Genomic DNA, 18,683 nt, shown 5'->3' with positions numbered 1-18,683 from the left:
ACAAGTATGCAGGATCAAACCCTCTTGCGCCACTACTGCAAAAGCCCCTGCAGCCCCTGAACCAGCACTAGAGTGCTCTTCACTTTGATGTCCTGCAGCAGCTTAGGAGAGAAAGCATGCCAAAAGCAGGGCACTGTGCTCACACAAGTGGGCTAAGGCACTGCTCAGTCTACGCATTTGGCTTTTATCACTCCAGCTGAAGTGGAGAGGAAGAGATGTGGCCCCATGTGTTAGGTGCCCAGCGATGAAAACGGCAGGGGTTTGAGCAGGACCTCTCTGCCACTTTTAATTTGTCCTTCCTTTGAAACTCCTTCACCTTTTGCTCACCTATGCGAGCAACAAAGCGGAAAACCACCCGCTCTGCCTCATGTTGAAAAGGAGGGGGGGATAAAACAAAGTTAGGTTTGAAGAGAGGGTGGAGGGGGTGTGGTTACCCAGGAGGTGTGTCAGGCACCACTCAACTTACTTATAAGCAAAGGCAGCTGTACCAGGCAGGAAACCTTGCTGAGGCTTCACCAGCTGCGGCCTTTTCTCTGACACTGCTTGACCGGCACCTCTGCTGCGATGGGGAGGCAGAAGGACATCCTTTCTACCATTGAGGAGCGCCTCAGGATCAGAAACAAGCTAGTGCGGCAAGCGCTGGCTGAGTGCCTGGGGACCCTGATCCTGGTGGTGAGTCTGTGCGATGCTCTCTGACTCTGGGTGTAAGGGGAAGTTGTCCCTATGAAGGGGATACGGTGCTGCCAGTCTGCACTTAGGGATGACCCCAGCTCCAGTGCAACCTGTTGTGACAGAGCTACAGGAGAAATCCCTGCCTGTCAGAGAATTATCCGTGCAAGTTGCTTCAGGGTGAACTTTGGGGTTGCTGGCAAAGGGTGGGTTCTGCAGAGCTTGTTGAGTGTGTGGGGGCTTTTGTGTATCTGTGAAGTGCAGGGAGAAAAAAGCCTCTGTGTAAGCAGCAAGTGGTTTGTGAGAGAGTATGCAAAACTTCCTTTCTGTCTGCCCTGGAATAACTTCTTGGCAATGGAATACTGCAAGTGTTATCACCCAGGGAAGTGGAAGCTTTTTCCTCACCACGCTTTGTTTTTCTTGTGCATCCTATGGAGAAGAAGTAGCCAGAATTTAAACTGCTGCAGTGTTTTTTGCTGCGGGTTCCTCAGGGTCTTATCAGCAGGGCTGCATGACACCACAGCAGCCTGTGCTGGCAGCTGATGGGGACCTTGTGCTCACCATGTATGTGACAGTGCCAAAGCTGCTAGTCGATGTGTTCTTAGGTGGTGAATGGTAGCAAAACTCTCCTGCCTGTTTTAGTGCTTGGCTTCCAAAGGAAGGGGATATAAGGGATAGAGGAGGGTAGGTAAATGTATAAGTGCCTTAGTCTATGGATGTTCTGAGCTGCCCTGGGTTGCTTTGAAGTCAAAAGCAGATGTGAACAGCTGGGACAGTCATGTGTGAGGAGTGGGGGGGGAGAATACCCATGTAGTTGACAAGGATATCTAGTTTTGGGCATCCGTATCAAAAAGTGCAGGACTGCCCAATGGGCCACAAGTTTTGTGCGTTGTTGTTGCAGCAGGAATGAGTTGGTGTACCAACAGTGAATACCTGCAGGCAAAAGTTCCTCTGAAGTGGTGTAAATCCAGACCAATCCTAAAGGTTTCAGTAGAGTGAGTGTGGTTTTAGACCTCTTTGTTAATGGATGGCAGGTCTGTCTGGGGAGAAATCTAATGGTTGGAGGAGCTGAAAGCCAAGGCAGGCTGGATGAAGCTACATGGGTGCTTGGGCAAGAACGAAGACAGGCTGACATATGCTTTCATTATTGTTTTGGTGAGGAAGTGGGCTATTGACTCTTCTGGGGGAGGACAGGGAACTCTGTGAAAACCCTGTGAAATGTCACCATTCTTAAGAGAGCAGCTTCACACCGTGCAATGGCTTTATTGTCAGAGTGACCCAGCTTTGGTGATATGCAAACAATTCCTGTTGATATTTCAGAGAAGGGTTATTTGAAATTGAGGTAGGTAGAATATGATAGGAAAGTGGTTAAGAGGTAGAAAGTTCTGTCTGTGAATCACTGATGTTGCTGCAGTTAGTCTCAGGACTGAAGTAGGGTAGGACTTGTAAGGTGAAATAATGTCTCCTGCTAGCCAAGTTAATACTGCTGAGAAACAATGGAACTCTTTAGCCATGTGTATCTGAGCTTCTGGAAGAGCTCATGATCCAGAAATTCTCCTCACAGTATTAGCTGGCACAACAGAGACTACTTTTCCCTACAGCCTTGACGCTCCAAGGCAGAGAGGAGTTGCAATGTGCTCTGAGCCTGAGGAAGAGTTTGGTCCAAAATCATAAGGAGCTTCCAAAATGAGGGTGGTAATGGGCACCCATCAGCCAGGCTGGATGCTGCACTGGCAAAAATGAGCAGCACGTGCCTTGTCCTCGGGGGCACCACGCCTGATATACTTTAAAGTGTGTGTACAAGCAGATTCCTTGTTCAGGAATTCCTGAGTGTTCCCAGGCAATGAGTATGTTGGATTTAGTGACACACTCAATTCTGTTTTGTAGGTCTTGTAAAAGTCACCTAGGATCTCCTGCAGCAGTTCTGCAGTGAATGGAGGGCTGTGAGCACTCTGTCCATGTGGGAGAAGATGGGGTGGGCTGCTGGGAGAAATGGGAAAGTCCCAAACATGGTGAATGCTCCTGGGCTGTCAGTCAAAAATGGGGTATGCAGAGAGGGAAGTGGGTTCCAGGACAGCAAGCCTGAAATATCTGAGGAAAGATCTGGGATCCATAAAACCATCTTCAAGGGAGACAGAGTTGATGGATCACAACTATATCTAGAATGGATTTAATGTTTGATATTGTTCACACTGAAATCAACTTCCTGAGCACCGGGGGAGGGAAGCTGTTGAAAGTTTAGAGCTTACTTTAAATTTCACTGTGTAATGTAAAACTTGTCCCACCGTGGATATTGGCACGGCTTCAGCTTCTTCCCTCCTTCCTCTCACTTGTGTAACCACCACAGTGCGCTCAAACTTTTCTACAGCAAAGCCATTTCGAACCCCTGCAAAGTCTCTTTCCCAGCAAGAATTAACCTAGGACTCTTTAATTTTCTAAGGAGGTTGTAAAGTTAGAGAACGTTAACACAGAACAGTGCTCTTTTTCTAAGATAAGATAAGAAAAATAATCCGATTGAGGCAGCCAAGCTCTGAGCAGCACGAAGGCGAGGTGCTCTCTCCTTGCAAGCTGCTTTGTCTCTGTGCACCACCTTGCACAATGTGGTTTTAGTCTATGGGCAGCGTCCTTACTGTTAACTAAAATAGTAATGCTGATTCTACCTTTCCTTTGACAATTAGGATGACTATTTCCAGTGTTCAGAATTCATGTTCTAAGTGGCTGGAAGCACTGCTTGCTGGCTGTAGTTAAGCAATGCAAATGCTGAAGGCATTTTCTAAGTCGCTTGCTGTTTGTGTTATTACTGTAGCAACTCACTAAAGCCAGATTTCCAGTAGCATGTCTCTGTGCCTCTTTTAAAGGCTTGATCTGTTAGCCTTGCTCTGCTGGCTATAAATACCAAAGCGCTCTCTGTTCGGTTTTTGCATCTGCAGGACAAGTAATTGCTGTTTGTAATTGATTTCCAAGTCGGACTAAATGATTCACTGCTGTTGAGGCAACAAAGAAAGAGCAAAACAATTCCTAATTGCTTTCCAATCAGGACTGCCTTGATTTTGTAGCCGGGTGGGAGCTGTTTGGGGTATGAGTGTGCTGCAGACCACAGAAACCAGAATAGCAAAGTGGCTGGGATGATCAAGGCTAAGGGAGCCTCATTTAACTGTTGGCAATGCAGAGCTTGACGTTGCCGCTCATCCTGCAGCCATCCAGAGAGGCACAGCAGTTCCCACAGCCACTGTTCAGTTTGTGCAGACTTTCCTGCTTGTGGCATTCAGAGAATGTGATTTTTATTGTATTTTTAATTTTTAAAACATATTTTCTCTGTTAATGCTTTTCGAGGCTTTAAAAGGGGCTGGAAAGCTTTGCTGTCAGCACTGATGATTCATCCCTGCAAAGGATCTGTAGTGCAGCGTTGTAAGCAGGAGATACTATGTGTGGCACAACTTTCTTCAGACACTCTTATCTCTTGAGTCCTGCAGCCCTGCCTGGCTCTGGGACAGCGTGTGGTGCAGAAGGAGCCATAACGTGACAGACCATCTGCTGCTGCCCTTCCCTATAAGACTGCTTCTGTCCAAGCTGGCTTCAGCCATACTGGGCAGAAACATGGACTGTGGAGGTCTAATGATTTTCCTTGCATTGCAAATTGTAAATGATGACCACTCTGGTTGCTGGAGTGGTGCTCTGGGGAAAGGCAAAAATGACAGTGCTCCTTGCACTGTCTTTATGGCTGGTCATCCCAGTCACAGGGGCCGTGGAGCAGAGGAAGCTCTCTGCATGCTGCTTGAGCAGAAACATTAATGGCAATGGATGTGTCTTCAGACCTAGCCAGACCTGGGTTCTGCTCCTTGGGGAGAGCAGCAAGAGGGCATAAGGAGACTTACAGTGTTTTTAAACCCCTCTTGCTTTGGGTTACATAGGAGGACTTGGGAGGTTGTTTTGAAGTCACTGTGAAGTGATAGCTCTCTGTTCCTTCCCTCTCAGCCTCCCCTTGAAGGGACTGTAGGGTAGTCCTAAGTTTCACCCTGATATGAAGAGTGGTGCTCCCTTGTGTGTCTGATGCTTAAAGTCTTCCGTCAATATCTTGGGGTCTCTCCCTTCAAGGGTCTGCAACCTTCAGAGCAGACTCAGGGTTTGACTGCCCTTCTGGCATCTTCCCCACTAACTAGGGGGCAACAAGCGCCTTTGCAATTCACCAATGTGATTAGGGCAGATTTACAGCAGGTTTCTTGCCTAATCTGTGCTTTATTTGCTGACTGAAGAGGAAAGTTGTAATTCAGGTAATAGCACTCCTCCTGGGCTACTCCAGCAAAACTTTTCCAGCTTGATTCACAGATCAGTTTGTCTGAAGTCTGAGAGCAAACGCATCCAGACCTTTTGTGTTGCACCCAAAGGTCTGAAAAAGCATTGGCAAAGAAAAGAGAATGCAAGAAAGAGAAGAAACCTGGCTGAGCATTTTATTCCTCTTCAGCTGCTTTCTGCAAGGTCTGCCTATAAGTTCAGATGACGCTTCTTCTTCATTAGCTTTTTTGATTTCTTTGTCCTTCGAGGTATTTTCCTGACTGCCTCTGGGTCTTTCTCGTGTCCAGTCTTTGATTCAGGGTGTTTTTACCTTGGTGACAACTCCAAATGGCCATTCTCCAAACATGCCCTGGACAAAGGGAGTTTAAAGCTTCCCAGAGTATGAAGTTTCACCTAGCGACCTGCTACTTCTTCCTGGTTTTGCTGCTTCTGGCTGCCCCCTCCCTTGTTCTGGGGGGTATTGCTCCCCTCTGGTGTTTGTCAGCCCCTTCACCTTGAACCAGTTCAGCTCATGGATCGTGCAGAACATGGATTTTGTTTTCTGTAGTATGAGGAGTTGAATCAGCTCTTGAGGAGTGAGAAGCTTTCCTGTTGGTAGGGAAGGCATTAGATGTGCTAGAGCCAGTAAGATGAAATTAGGGAGCAAGCTTCCATTAACCTGGTTAATGGATGCATTGACCTCAATTCCTATGAGAGTAGTTTTAATACATCAGAGTGTTTTGTTGCAGTCATTTTCTTAGCACTTTAAAAGTGCTTTTGAACTTGGCTAGTGTACCACAGGAGTATAACAGGTGACTGCCATGAGAAGTACTAACCTGTGTTTCTGTTGGGGATGTTCTTCCAGTAATGTGTTTGGTCTTTTATTTCATTTTCCTTATACCAGTGTTGGAGGCAGACTATTAAAATCAAGAGAATGAGAAAACTGAGCAAATGAGTCACCTCCCCTTGGGTGTGCACCACTGTCCCTGACCATAGTGGTATAATATTGCCTAGGACTTTTCCATCCGTTGCGTACACTTAAAAGCCACTGGCATGAACACTGAACTGCTTTTATATGGCCTTCCTTGCTTTAACACTCAAGCAGCTCCTAAACACTTCTCTGTAAGCACTGGTGAAGGAGAACTTAAGAAAAGGATGTTGAGGGTCTCCTGTCCCTCTCTGCTGAGGGAAAAAGAACTGAAAAGAAAACTAACAAATAACAGAATTGGAAATAGTGTGGTTAAACACTGGAATAACCACTACCACGAAAAAACTTTGTAATGCCAAGCCACTTGTCACAAAAGCAGGGGTGAGCATGATTTGTAATGGTTCTTAAAAGTCAGATACCATGGGTGGATGTCATACATTAGAATGTACGTTCATGCTGAGTGGACGTCACTGGTGTAGAGATGGAATTGCAGACATACATGTCAAGGTTCAAACCTGTTCCTAAATATCACCTTACACTTTTTATCTGCTGAGGGTCAAGTTTTCTACTGTTACACTGAATTAAGCCAAATAGTGCTCTGGGCTCATCTGATAAATAATTGTAATGCTCCTGTGGAGCAGCTCCGGGGTGTTTTTGCACGGCCCATAGACTCTCTTCTGCAGAAAAGCTGGAGAGCTATTGCCGAGTGCGGAATGGGGGGAGAGGAGGATGTGGAATAACCTCTCAAGAAATGGCAGAGCTGGCATTCCTCCAGGTTAAGGGAAGACCTTTGTGGGTGAACAGGGAAGTGGAGGGGGGGAAAAACTTTACTCTGTGGTTTCTGCAACCAAAAGGTATGTGGCTAATGAGCCAACCACCATCCACTTGCAGAACTGCCAGTTCTTTTAGGGTGAATAACACAAATACCTTCATCACTAGGAAGAACCTGGGGTCAACCCTGTTGAACTCTGATGTCCACTGCAGCTTTTTGTGGACCCACGCTCCTCCATGGTCAGGCTGATGAGTTGTGTGGCCTTAAAGAGGCAAACACCATGGCCCAGTACTCTCTCAAAACCTGTCTAAAGCATGCTGGGGCCCATCTGTAGTAAGAGAAGGAATGGATGTCATTGGCCAGTATTTATTTGATCAGTTGGAGCTGTTATGCTTCCTTTGGTGGTTGGGTATAGCTGGGAATGATGACTCTATTTGCTGCACAACAAGACTCATCTTTTCTGCCTTTGAGGTGTCTCCTCTGCCATGGTTTCCCAGCTGGGCAGCTCAGGATTAGGACACTGAAGGGCCTGTTTTGACTGCACCCTTTATAAAGCAGTGCTGGCCATTCTTCTCATTAACTAACAAGTCCTACAGGTTCCTTTGTCCTTTCCATGTCAGGTCCTGTGCTGGGGACCTGGCCTCCTGTCAAGAGGCACCTGTGTACAGTGTCCACCTTGTGAGTCAACCAGCAGCCTACCTGGCTGCTCCTTTCCCTGTAGGCTGTGTGCAGTGTTTGCTTTGTTACTAATTCATCTGTTGTCAAGGGAAGGGGAGGGGAATAGTTAGGTATACTTTGGCTTTGTCCCTGATATGGGTTGTGTGTTACTCAGTGGTTATGTTCAGTATTGGCAGGAGAGGTCAAGACAGCTACCCCTGCTGCCTTCGTGCTTCTTCGGTGGCTTGTTCCCTAAGAACAGATACTGCCTCTATGGCAACGGAGTAATTCTGTGATGATGGAGTTCACAGGAGCAGAAAGTCTTGTGAGTGTATAGGTATAGTTATGCGGTTAGAAGATTTAAGTTAAGCCTTGACCCTAGTTTTGAGGATCTCTGGAAAAAGCTGTAACTCCTGTTCCAGTTCAGGGATGCTCTCAGTACCTGCTTATGTGATAATCCCTGATGAACACCAAGAATCAGTTCAGGCGGAGTCACTGGAAGACACAAGCATACAGATTTTAGGATTAGGGCTCCTTAAATTACCAGATGGGTTTTGGTAAGACTTGACAAGGCAGAAGGCCTCCAGCTGGATGAGTGATGAACTGAGCTGCCAGGGAAAACTGGTTTGGATTCTTAAGATTCTAGTTTGGATTGAATCATAGGAAGATAGTGTTTGGATGTGGTTGGGAAGACAAGGTTCACCTGTTTGGAGCAAATGCCTTTCAGCAAGAGCACATGCCTCCATTAGCTACTATAACACCCTTTATCACCCAAAAGAAGCAGCTTTTGTTCCCCAGAGTGCTTGGTACACACCTGCACTTGAACGGAAGGCCAAGCCTTGTGCTGGTGGTGGTCTGTCTGGAAAATGGACTTTTCTTGATGGTGTCTGTGCCTTGTTGGTGCTGCTCAGACAGGTCAGCTGTGTTGCCTTGGTCATCTGTAAAATGACTTTGCCATAGGAAGGATATGGGTGGTGTGGAATGTGCTCATAGGGATGCTGTTGGCTGTGCTCAGAGTGGCCACAGCAGTGTACCTTGGGGCTGGGGCAAATGTGAGCACCTCAGCTCTAGGAGGCAGCTCCAGTCCCTCACTGTCAGCCAGTGCCACCTGAAAGAAGACTCCATGAATATCAGGCTGAATATGTCCTTCCATCCTGTCTGTATTTCCAGGCATCAGCAAAATTATCCCCTACCAATCTACATGTCAAACAATTGTTAGCCTTTTTTAACAATAAGGTACCCAGACCCCTCATCTGGACAGTTGCACTGTAAATATCTCTGTCCAGGATACTCTCTGGCTCATTCTTCTCGCCTACTATCTTAAAATTAGATGATTGGACAAAGACCTCCAGTTTCGTTGTCCAATCTTGCTTTTGGCTTTTGCCCTGGTTTTGATTCCCCCTGACAGGAGATAGGCTTGTCTTGTGTTCTTTCTCCTTCCCTGCTGTCCCTAGAAATAACACCTACATACTCTGACCAAAGATTGAAGCTTTGAAGGCTTTGAGTCATGCGTGGGCTGTGACGGTGCTTGCAGGTCTAAGTGGAGCTTTTGCGGGCATTGGTTAGCAACTTGTCCTGATGTGAAACGGAGACGATAATTTCAACCCCTTTTTCTCTCCTAGCTGTTTGGCTGTGGCTCCGTGGCACAGACGTTCCTCAGCAGAGGGTCTCATGGAGGCTTCCTGACTGTCAACCTGGCCTTTGGCTTTGCTGTAACGCTTGGCATTCTGATCGCAGGGCAGGTATCAGGTACGTTGTGTTCCATGTGTGCTGGATTTCACTTGTGACAATTGTTGTGTAGACCTAGATGGCTGTACCTTTCCTATTTGGCACTGGTATGGAAAACAGTGTCCCTTGGCTCATCCCTGGGACCCAAATTCTGCCTGTAAAAGTACACTAATGACCAATCTCCCTGCAGGTGGGCACCTGAACCCAGCTGTCACCTTTGCCATGTGCTTCTTGGCCCGGGAGCCCTGGATCAAGCTACCAATTTATGCCTTAGCTCAAACCCTGGGGGCTTTCCTTGGAGCTGGCATAGTCTTTGGGCTCTACCATGGTAAGTGAAGAAACCTTGTGTGTTTACTGGAGTGAGACTATTGTTCTTCATGACTCAGTGCAAAGAGGCTTGTTTGCAGAGCAGAGAGGTGTTTTCCTGCAGAGCAGAGATAGGACAAACCTCCTTAACATGTTTTTGGGGGTTGAGGGGTGGGCTGGGGTGTGTTACTGTTCTCATGATACTGGGTTCAAGCCTCCTCCAATTAATCTGGAGGCCAACCAGCATTGTCAATATGCAAGTCTTTGTCCTTGGGTAACAATCAATGGGCTTTTGGATGGCCCTTTTTGTATCTAGTGTATGCACTAGACCAGATCTTTCAGAAAAGCCAATTAAACATTAACAGTGATGGATATTTTATATCTATGCACCTTGGAAAGCATAGTAGAAATCCAGTTCCTCATGCATCTGTTCCTTCTGACTGATGTTCCTGAGAAAACTGCCACCCAGGCGATAGCAACAAGTGGTTTTCACCTTGGAAACCTAGGTTAGTTAGCCATCTTCCATGTAATGATAGGCAAGGAGCTGACTGCTCTACAAGACAACCCCAAGAGGTGAAACTAATCGTGTATTGGTTTAAAAGAAGCTGCATAATCAGCCCCAATTCTTATTTGCTGCAGATCATACTCACATCAATACCTCATGTCTTGGTACCAAGACTCATAGTACAGGCATTTTGAGTAATTGGAGTAATTTTAGTATTTACTTTTTGGCTCTAACTCTTGTTTGGTGTATGACAAACAAGAAATATTAGCATCAGGGACTTGGGCCACCTGCACCTGAGCCTGACTGGTAAAATGCTGTGGTGAATCACACCCTAAATTTTCCAAATGAGTGTTTGCCCTACAGCAAATGATTTTGCAACACAGAACACTTGGGGAATTCTATCTCAGTATTCATGGCTCTGTGGAGCCTACACTGTAGTGTCTTCCAAGCAGGGTCCTGTCTCTGAGTGGTGTTGGAAAATGACTGACCTATCTTTCTTCCCATCCCTCTCAGATGCCATCTGGGATTTCGACAAGACTGAACTGACTGTAGGAGTGAATGGCACAGCTGGAATCTTTGCTACCTACCCATCTCCGCATCTGAACCTTGTGAATGGATTCTTTGACCAGGTAAGAGGGAGCTGGGAGGATGCAGGTACATTGGAAGAGAGATCTTTTGGGTTGGTTATGGGCCTCTCCTTTAGTTGGAGAATGCATTGCAATTTAAAGAGAGGATATCCAGAAAGGTTTTTAGAGCAGGCACATGTATCTCACTAGCTCACAGGAAGAGCAATGCCAGAAAGGACCCTTGCAGCCAGAAGGCAAGTGGTATTACACTGGTCAGGATACCAGTGAAAAGGATATCACTTGCTCCCAGGCTCTGAAGAGCCATGGTATGAGAAAGAATGGTTCTTTTTCTCTCCCACTATACTGTTGTGGCTGTTGCACAGCCCATAGGTCAGCTGGGTGTGGAGTGATGGTTGGTACTGGAGATGACTCTCTCCTCCTTAAAGTTGCCATCCATCACAAAGAGACAGCAGCCTCGCAGCCATGGCAGGTTCAAAGCAGGTTCAAGAAGAGGGTGCTCAAACAGTTATTCATAGCTCTTCCATGGGTAGGGAAAAAGGTGTGGGCTTGATGGAGCCTGTGGGTTGCCAGGAGAGCATGTTTCCCTCTCCCATTCCCATAGGTGCTCAATTTACTGTGGTCTGATAATGCCATGGAATGACTTAGTGAAGATATTACAATTTAGAGAGTAAGTCCTAAATGAATGGACTTCAGAGCAGTTAAATAACTTGATTAAAATACTAATGTGGAATGAATTCATCTTTTTCTTTCCTGCCCTCCTCAGTTCATTGGCACTGCCGCCCTGATCGTTTGTGTCTTGGCTATTGTCGATCCCTACAACAACCCTGTCCCCACTGGGCTGGAGGCTTTCACAGTTGGCTTTGTTGTCCTCGTTATTGGAACCTCCATGGGCTTCAACTCTGGCTATGCTGTCAACCCTGCCAGGGACTTTGGGCCTCGTCTCTTCACAGCCATTGCTGGCTGGGGCACTAAAGTGTTTTGGTAAGTGCTTGGCCAGTAAAAACCTTGTGCAGCAAGGGGTCCATATAGGTGGTAGCTCTGGCAAAATAAAGGGTCTCAGCACTCATGAGGTATCTTTGGTTCATATAAAATCTTTAAAAAAGCAATTGCTCCTCTCCAACTACTTAAGAAATTGCAGAAGCTGGGCAGTTTCCAGTGGTGAGAGTAAATGACCCAACTTTGTTATCAAGGAAGAAATCTAAGAGCATCCATGAGAAGTTCAGGTACACCTTGAACATAAGCCTATCATTATTCTGTGCTTCTTATACTTGGATTTTATTGTTGCTGGGACAGCTGAGAGCAAAACAGCGTTTTATTAAAGGCTGTTTTTCCTGCAAGCAGTGGGAGGGAAATGAATGTGCATAGTTCAGGCACTGCAAATGCTTCTCCTTCTTTGAGAGACAGTATTAAAAGTCCTGGAAGTAGCTGTTCTGAATAGCTTGTCACCTTGAGAAGCAGAGGGGACAATATCTGCCTTGGAAATTGCCATGCACGTGTATTAGTGTTGTCTTTTGCAAGTCAATGGTGATGTTTAGAGATGATCAGATCTTTCATTGTTCCAGTCCCAAACATAAATATCCTAAGGTTAGGCTCTTACTTTATTCACTTTTTCTTGTTTTCCAGGACTGGTCATCAGTGGTGGTGGGTTCCAATTGTTGCTCCTTTCCTTGGGGCTATTGCAGGAGTGACTGTCTACCAGCTGATGATTGGATGTCATGATGAGCCTTCTCCACCTGCCTGTGAGCAGGAAACAGTCAAGCTGTCTAATGTAAAGCACAAGGAAAGGGTCTGAGGAAGCTGCCATCCAGATCTGGCAGATATTCGTTACTCAGGACTGCAGCTGGCAAAGAGGAAGGAGTTAAGAAGAGCTTCAAGAACAACAGGAAGACCTATTTTTCCTGTCTTGAGATATTTTAGTTTTTTTGTGTATATCCCCAGTGCATTTTCTTTAGGCATTTTCCTGTGAGCGTTTCCCCAAATGCAGTATCATGTAATCTTTCCCTAGTAGAAGGGGGTGGAGGACTGTAGGAGTCAGAGAAGTGGGCATTACTGCCCAGCACCTGCAACATGGGCCAGGTATTCAGGAATCTGGAGCTCTTTTAGTCTGTGTTGCTGGCCTTGCCTGTGAACCTGGAAAAACTGCTTTTCCCTGTAGAGTAGGGATCACGCAAAACTTAAATTGTTCTGCTAGCATGGAATGGAAACTCCTACATCCTTGAAAAGAATTTGCCCGTGAGTCTACTGTGGATCAAATTCATGCTTGGTGTTGCTCTAAAGTCAATAACTTGGCACCAGGAATGAACTTGTCTGAAGGATTTCTATTGGCCAAACTGTCTATATTTCCCATGAATTCCTAGAACATCGTTTCAATCAACTGATCTATAGTGTCAGAGCAGAGAGTGAGAATGCTCTGGATTTTAATTTAATATTAAGTGTTTACAAGCCACTGCGCCCTGGTGTTCTAATCAGAATTGTTAACATTGCCAGCTCCTAGAAGATAACATTGGATATCTGAAATCATTGTTCTAGCCAGAGGCTAACCTGGAAAGAAAGCTTGGCTCCCTGTAACAGCCTTTCTAATTAATCAGCTTTGTATATAAACTGCAAGCAGCTAATAGCCAAGTCCCACTGGAAACATGGTGTTGCTACAGTGGTGTGTGTTCATGTGAATTTTACAATAGTGTTTTGTTTTGGTATTTTTTTAATAGATTTATATAAATATACTCCTTAAAGCTGTTACTAAATACCAGGGTTGGGATGAGCTCATTTAAAGATGCGTGGGAGCTGCCTAGTCTCTGACAGCTTTGAGATACTGTTGTTTTTCTCGGGGTGGCCTTAGATTGTGGCATTATGTTGCTGGAGTGCCTCTTTTTCTACCTATGGGAGTTACTGGGGTACCCCTGGTACTCATGGCTGAGAGGCTGAGGTCAGGCACCTCCTGTACTAGCAGTGCTGGCATCTTAGGGGATTTCTGGCTCTCCCAATACCATATTACTACAGAGTATTTGAAAAAAGCAGCATCGGTTGTGAAAGAATTTATAAGTCACATGCATTAAAGAAACTCTTTCAAAGCCTGTTTCTTTAATGTGTGAATTCCTTGTAACTTTGTGCACATTTCCGGTCGCTAAAATGATGTATTCTTTTTTGGGTTTTTTGCCTTTTTAAAAAATAAATATCAATACTCACACTGCAAAACTTTAGTGTTCGTTGTATTATTAAGCAGCTGCCAATAAACTTCACCCTTTCCCTCTTCAGCCCATAGGAGGAAAATGGAATTAACTCTTTCAGGCAATACATACACATGTGGCTGCCCCATCCCTGGCAGTGTTCAAGGCCAGGTTGGACAGGGCTTGGAGCAACCTGGATTAGTGGAAGGGGGTTTGAACCAGATGATCTTTAAGGTCCCTTCCAATCCAAACCATTGTGTGATTCTATGTTCCATTTGTATTTTATTCCTTTCTCTTCTTGGCTTGGCTTTAGAGGCAGGTGGGAGGAGATGGGGTGCCTGTGCTCAGTATGAAGGTGTTTTGCCAGGTGTCTCTTTCTGAAAGGCAGAAGAACCAAGAGATCAGCAGTTGTCGCTTACCTTTTGTACTGTTTATTCTCTTACTACCCTCTCACTTAACACAGTTGTGAGTATGCAGTCCTACTCTTCATTCAGTGTACTGTCCAGCATCACCCAGCATATTTCAGTTGTCACTTTTATTAGCTGTGCCACACAACGAAAGGTATTACAGACCTGAACCAGGGCTCACAGAATTACACAAACAGCTTTCTTCTAGCCTGTGTCCTCTGTAAATAGTTATTATTGCTTTTTGGCTGATTTGTGTATCACTGTATTTTTCCTGTATTAATTGTACTCCCTTAAAATAACTCATAACTTCCCATATGGTGCCACACTGAACAATTTGGTGGTGTCTGGATGAATGTGGTTTCCTGCAATTCACCAGCGAGAAATCAGATGGCTTTTCATGAGAAAATTGGAAGTTTGATATGCTGTACCTGAAGTCAGCATGCTGCTTTACTACATCTTTATCTTGAAAGTTTATCCCTCAAAATTTGTGTGTGTAAGTCAAGTCTTGCATAGTACTGTGTTCAGCTAACATAGGTGCAGATCAACTAACAATTCCCGTTTCCCTTCAGGACTGTTAGTCCTTTTTCTAATCTTCCACCACATTACATCTTTAATAACTTGATCATATATTAAAATTCTTACTACAGACCTTAAGACTTTTTATTTGAGGTGTTTTTTTGTTTGGTTTGGTTTTATCTGTGTGTGTGGGTTGGTGTTTTTTTCCTTTGGCACATTACCTACCACGTTCCTTCTGTTTACATCTGGCATGCAGTAATTGCCTTTCTCTATACTTTTGCTTTACTTATGCCTCAATGGTATATGCTATTACCCGTATTAAAACTGCAATGAAATACCATACCAGTTTCAGCTTTTTTTTTTTGTGTGTGTGTCTTAACAATATCCCCCCCTGTGCAAAGCTTTGGCTTTTCTGTGATCTGTTGGAGAAGTGCCAAGCACTGCTGAGTAAATCCATTGCCATTTGGAAAGGAAACAGCATGCCATCATCAAATAGGAAACTGGAGAAGTTAACTTGACCTTCCAGAAGGGTCTGTCCCATCTGTGGCATGATTTGGGCAGCTTTTTGTTAACTATGTAAGGAAGGTGATGCAGAGAATAGTTTGATATGCACATTTCAAGGGATCTAAAAGTGTTATTAAAGTTTAGGGAGGAAAAGATGGAGTTAACTGCAGATGGCATTTTCCCTGGCAGCAGGCACCTTTACATTGCTGTAAGTTGGGGTTCTGTTTGTTTTCAACTTAGCTGCCTTGAGAGAGCTTCTGGGTGTTATTCACTTGGCAGGCCCATGCAAACTCCAAGTTATTTTTCCATCATACCCAAATTTCAAAGGCAATGAATCATCTTGTAGTTAATGCCTTGCTTTCAAGTCACTGGAGAGGTAAAACACATCTGGCCAAATATAATCATACGGGTGTTAGGTCAGATTAACTCCGGCTGTCAAGCTATTGAAATATATTTACTTTGTAGGAAGAAATAAATCTACAATTTAAACTATTCACGCTTGGCAGGGAGAGCAATTTGTCACTGGAACAAAATGCTGAAAGTTGTTACGGATTCTCTGTTGTGTGAAGTTTTCGGATTAAGACTGGCTGTCTTGCAACAAGGTCTCTCAGTTAAACCGCAAAGCCTACTCTTGAGAACAAGTCCCGCTGGAGGAAATTCCCAGACCTCTGTATTACAGGAGGTCAAACTGACAGGATTTGCCCCTTCTGACTTTAAAACCTATGAAATTTATAAGGACAAGTGGCCAAATATTCAGTTCCTTCTTTGCTGCAGGTGCTGTAATGCTGTGGCGTATCAGTTATGCCTGGCAAAACCTACGTTTGGTTCCCCATTCTCCTGTTGAGATGCATGACTCAGCAGGCTCTTCTGGGTCTGTTTCCTTTGTCTATCCATGAAATGGCAGCAGCAGTGCCCATTTCTTCCAGACCCTGCTCTGTTTCACCTTGTGGGAGCAAGGTGGCATCATGAATCAAAGGGCTGATGGTGTTGGGCACTAAGCTGTAGATGTGTAACAGCTGTAGCCTGTAACACAGGCTCCCTTTGTGCAGGAGTTCTATCTCAAAGGGATTTTCAGTCTCCATATGACAGTGTGGAGTGCTGGGGATGCAGGAGCTGATTGGCACATGGCTGACCACTTCCAGGCAGGTTCAATGGGGCTGTACGATGTGCCCAAAGGAGATCAGCACTGATCTATCAGATGTTTCCTTTCTTCCCTTCTCCCCATCACTTTCACCTTGGTTCATGACATCCTTTTCCATCAAAAAGAGCCACCAGGCAACTCTGAGAGAAGGGAACATGGCAAAGGTCATTATGAGAAACCCTGAAGCTGTTGCAAGAGATTTATCTAAGAACAGGCCAAAGAAGAGAAGGACAGGTTTTTGCCTGCCTTCCTAAGAAGAAGGTGAGGGATGGGGTCTATAGAGGAGCTACACTGGCAAAGACTGGGCCATGAAGGCTGTTGTATTCTTTGCTGCCTCCTGTAAGGCTTTGGTAGTTCTGCATGCTCAGGTCATGCTGTAATCCCAGCCCTCCTGTGCAGGCAGGGATTTTGTCCTTATCCAGTATCTTGAGGCAGAAAGAAGTCCTAGCCCACCACCCAATTCCAGCATGCCTGTGGTCCTGATGTGCCCAGGGCCTCTGAGTTTGTGGGCATTTGACTTTTGAGGAGCCTCTGTAGCCTTATTTCAGCTTTGGACACATGCCTTATTACACTACTTTGTTTATTATTTACTCTGTAAAGAATAACCAAGATCCACCCTGGCACTACAAGCTCCTTGTTGAGCAGAAGGTTCCTTCTCATTGCTCCCCATTCAAGAGAACAATGTCCCTCAAGAGATTTCTTTGGTGCAGAACCTGCACATGAGGAGCTCCAGGAAAATGTGTCTGCAACCCAGCTGCTGTCATGGGGCTTGTCACAGCTGCAAAATATTGATCTGGCTGGAGAAGTGAGCACAACCACCTTACTCCTGTGGGCTGGAAATTATTATACAGCTAAATGAGCTTATCAGATTAAAAGTATTTTTGTATCTAGCCATATAACGGTAACAAAAAAGCCACACTGGAAAAGGGAAGTTCAATACCATAAAGGTGTGAAAGCCACAGAGAGAAAGACTCAGTCATTTTAAGGGACAACATTTTTATTTGTGAAACAGCTGAAATATTCTGCCATCAGAGTTTTGTGGTGTGTATTTATCATTATCTGAGTGCAAAGGTGGGTTCAAACTGCAGTCAATAAAGTTTTCAAGATATTCTTTTATTTGCAGAACTGGGGTGACTATTTAAGGTTTCCCCCCAACCCTCAAATGACAGTCTAAAGAAAGAATGAAAAGCAGAGTATTGTTGCTAAACTGGGTGTTCAGCTTAAGGCCAAAAGTTTGGTTTTGATCTGTTCCTCCTGAAGTATCTAAAGAATTAAAAAGGATCAGCTCCCAGTCTCCATTAACCCATCTTGATATCAAATTGTCTTGCTTGCTGAAAGCATCATGTCTCTGCTAACATCAAAGCCCTCCCTGTGCAAGTGAAACAGCATGGGTTGCATGGATAGCTCAGAGTCTGCGTTCACATTTGGATAGATCTGTGCAGACATGCTACCAAAAGACATGTGAGCCAAGAGCTGCTGTTCTGCTGAATGAAACCCTTGATCCCATATTTACCATAGCTTCAGGCAGCCTTGCAATACCTGTGTCCCTTGAGTCTGGGGGTTTGTTTGTTTGTTTGTTTGTTTGGGTTCTTTTTTACAAGTGGTAGGCATTCAGAGGTGTCTGGTATTTTGTAAGTAAAACCAGCTGCACAGAGCAGGTATTGAATGAGGTATCCAGACACCCAAGGATATTTATGACGTGGAATTATGCAAATTATGACATCCAATATAAACAGCAGTTAATAAAAACTGTTCCACCAACATGAATGGGAAGACAGAGCCAAATTTGGATCATTTCCCTTACCAGGAAGGGTGCCCAGTGGTATGTTGACAATACCTGTGGGGAAGTGGAGAACATCACCAGATTTCTGCACCTGTGGAGGCCATGAGAGTGTGGCCGTATCCATTTAGATGTGCTTGCACATCCCACAGAGTGGGTGCCTGCGCTCACACAGCGTACCCTGGTAAACCTGGATGCAAGTGATGGGGGAGTCTGTTTTTGTGGGGTTTCCTCTAATTCCCCCATCATTCATTGATCACACAGGGAATTTCAGATGCCTTCTTAAAAGAGTCCTTCTTGCAGGGCACCCTGCCTTGGAGACCACCCCCTCAACATCCCCATTTCTACATGGGAGGAAGTGTCTGCCCTTCATCTGCTGAGTTTCTCCCCTCTCATGCTCAGCTTTTCCCCTTGGTGCTTGAGCTGCCTGTGCTTTCTGGCTGCAGCTTCATCTTGCCAACCTCCCCATCACTGTCTGTGGCTTTGGAGGATGCGTCCAGGACATAAAGTCTAATCCCCATCTCCTGCAGCCTGGTGTATCACAGTGGGCCACCGCTTCCAGGTCCTGGTGCTGAGGTGGAAAAGCCTAGGAGGTAAGACTAGCATGGTGTGATCTCTCCTTTGGGTGTACTTCCTCCATCGTTGTACTTCCTCCATGTCTGGTGACTGCATAACAGGGACTTTCTTAGCTAGAGGTTGTGTCAAGAACATGGAAATTAGTAACCGCCCTTGAATACCTTTGTC

General features: G+C 45.3%; 3 protein-coding genes across 3 annotated transcripts in view; 2 read left to right on the top strand and 1 right to left on the bottom strand.

The window, feature by feature from the left end:
* Positions 1-8,221, bottom strand: part of NUDT2 (nudix hydrolase 2) — a 414,951-nt gene extending 406,730 nt beyond the window's left edge. The window contains exon 1 of the mRNA XM_061369032.1: positions 8,211-8,221. The gene's annotated coding sequence lies outside the window, so the exon portion shown is untranslated. The remainder of the gene's footprint in view (positions 1-8,210) is intronic.
* The window catches only part of LOC133220727 (phospholipase A2 inhibitor gamma subunit B-like), a 141,180-nt gene that overhangs the window by 88,403 nt on the left and 34,094 nt on the right, over positions 1-18,683 (top strand). The window lies entirely within an intron of this gene.
* AQP3 (aquaporin 3 (Gill blood group)) lies at positions 447-13,579 on the top strand. The gene is made up of 6 exons (XM_061369023.1): positions 447-672; positions 8,921-9,047; positions 9,217-9,354; positions 10,351-10,466; positions 11,188-11,405; positions 12,048-13,579. Exons 1-6 carry the CDS (start codon positions 565-567, stop codon positions 12,214-12,216), a joined length of 876 nt encoding a protein of 291 aa, XP_061225007.1. The 5' UTR covers positions 447-564; the 3' UTR covers positions 12,217-13,579.

The sequence above is a fragment of the Neopsephotus bourkii genome, unplaced genomic scaffold (genome assembly GCF_033783945.1).
Source record: "Neopsephotus bourkii isolate Nb327-2 ecotype Australia unplaced genomic scaffold, CSIRO-AGI_Nbou_v1 NB_1471, whole genome shotgun sequence".
Classification (NCBI taxonomy): Eukaryota; Metazoa; Chordata; class Aves; order Psittaciformes; family Psittacidae; genus Neopsephotus; species Neopsephotus bourkii.
Note: the sequence above shows the minus strand (reverse complement) of the source record. Positions and strands in the feature narration are given on the sequence as shown.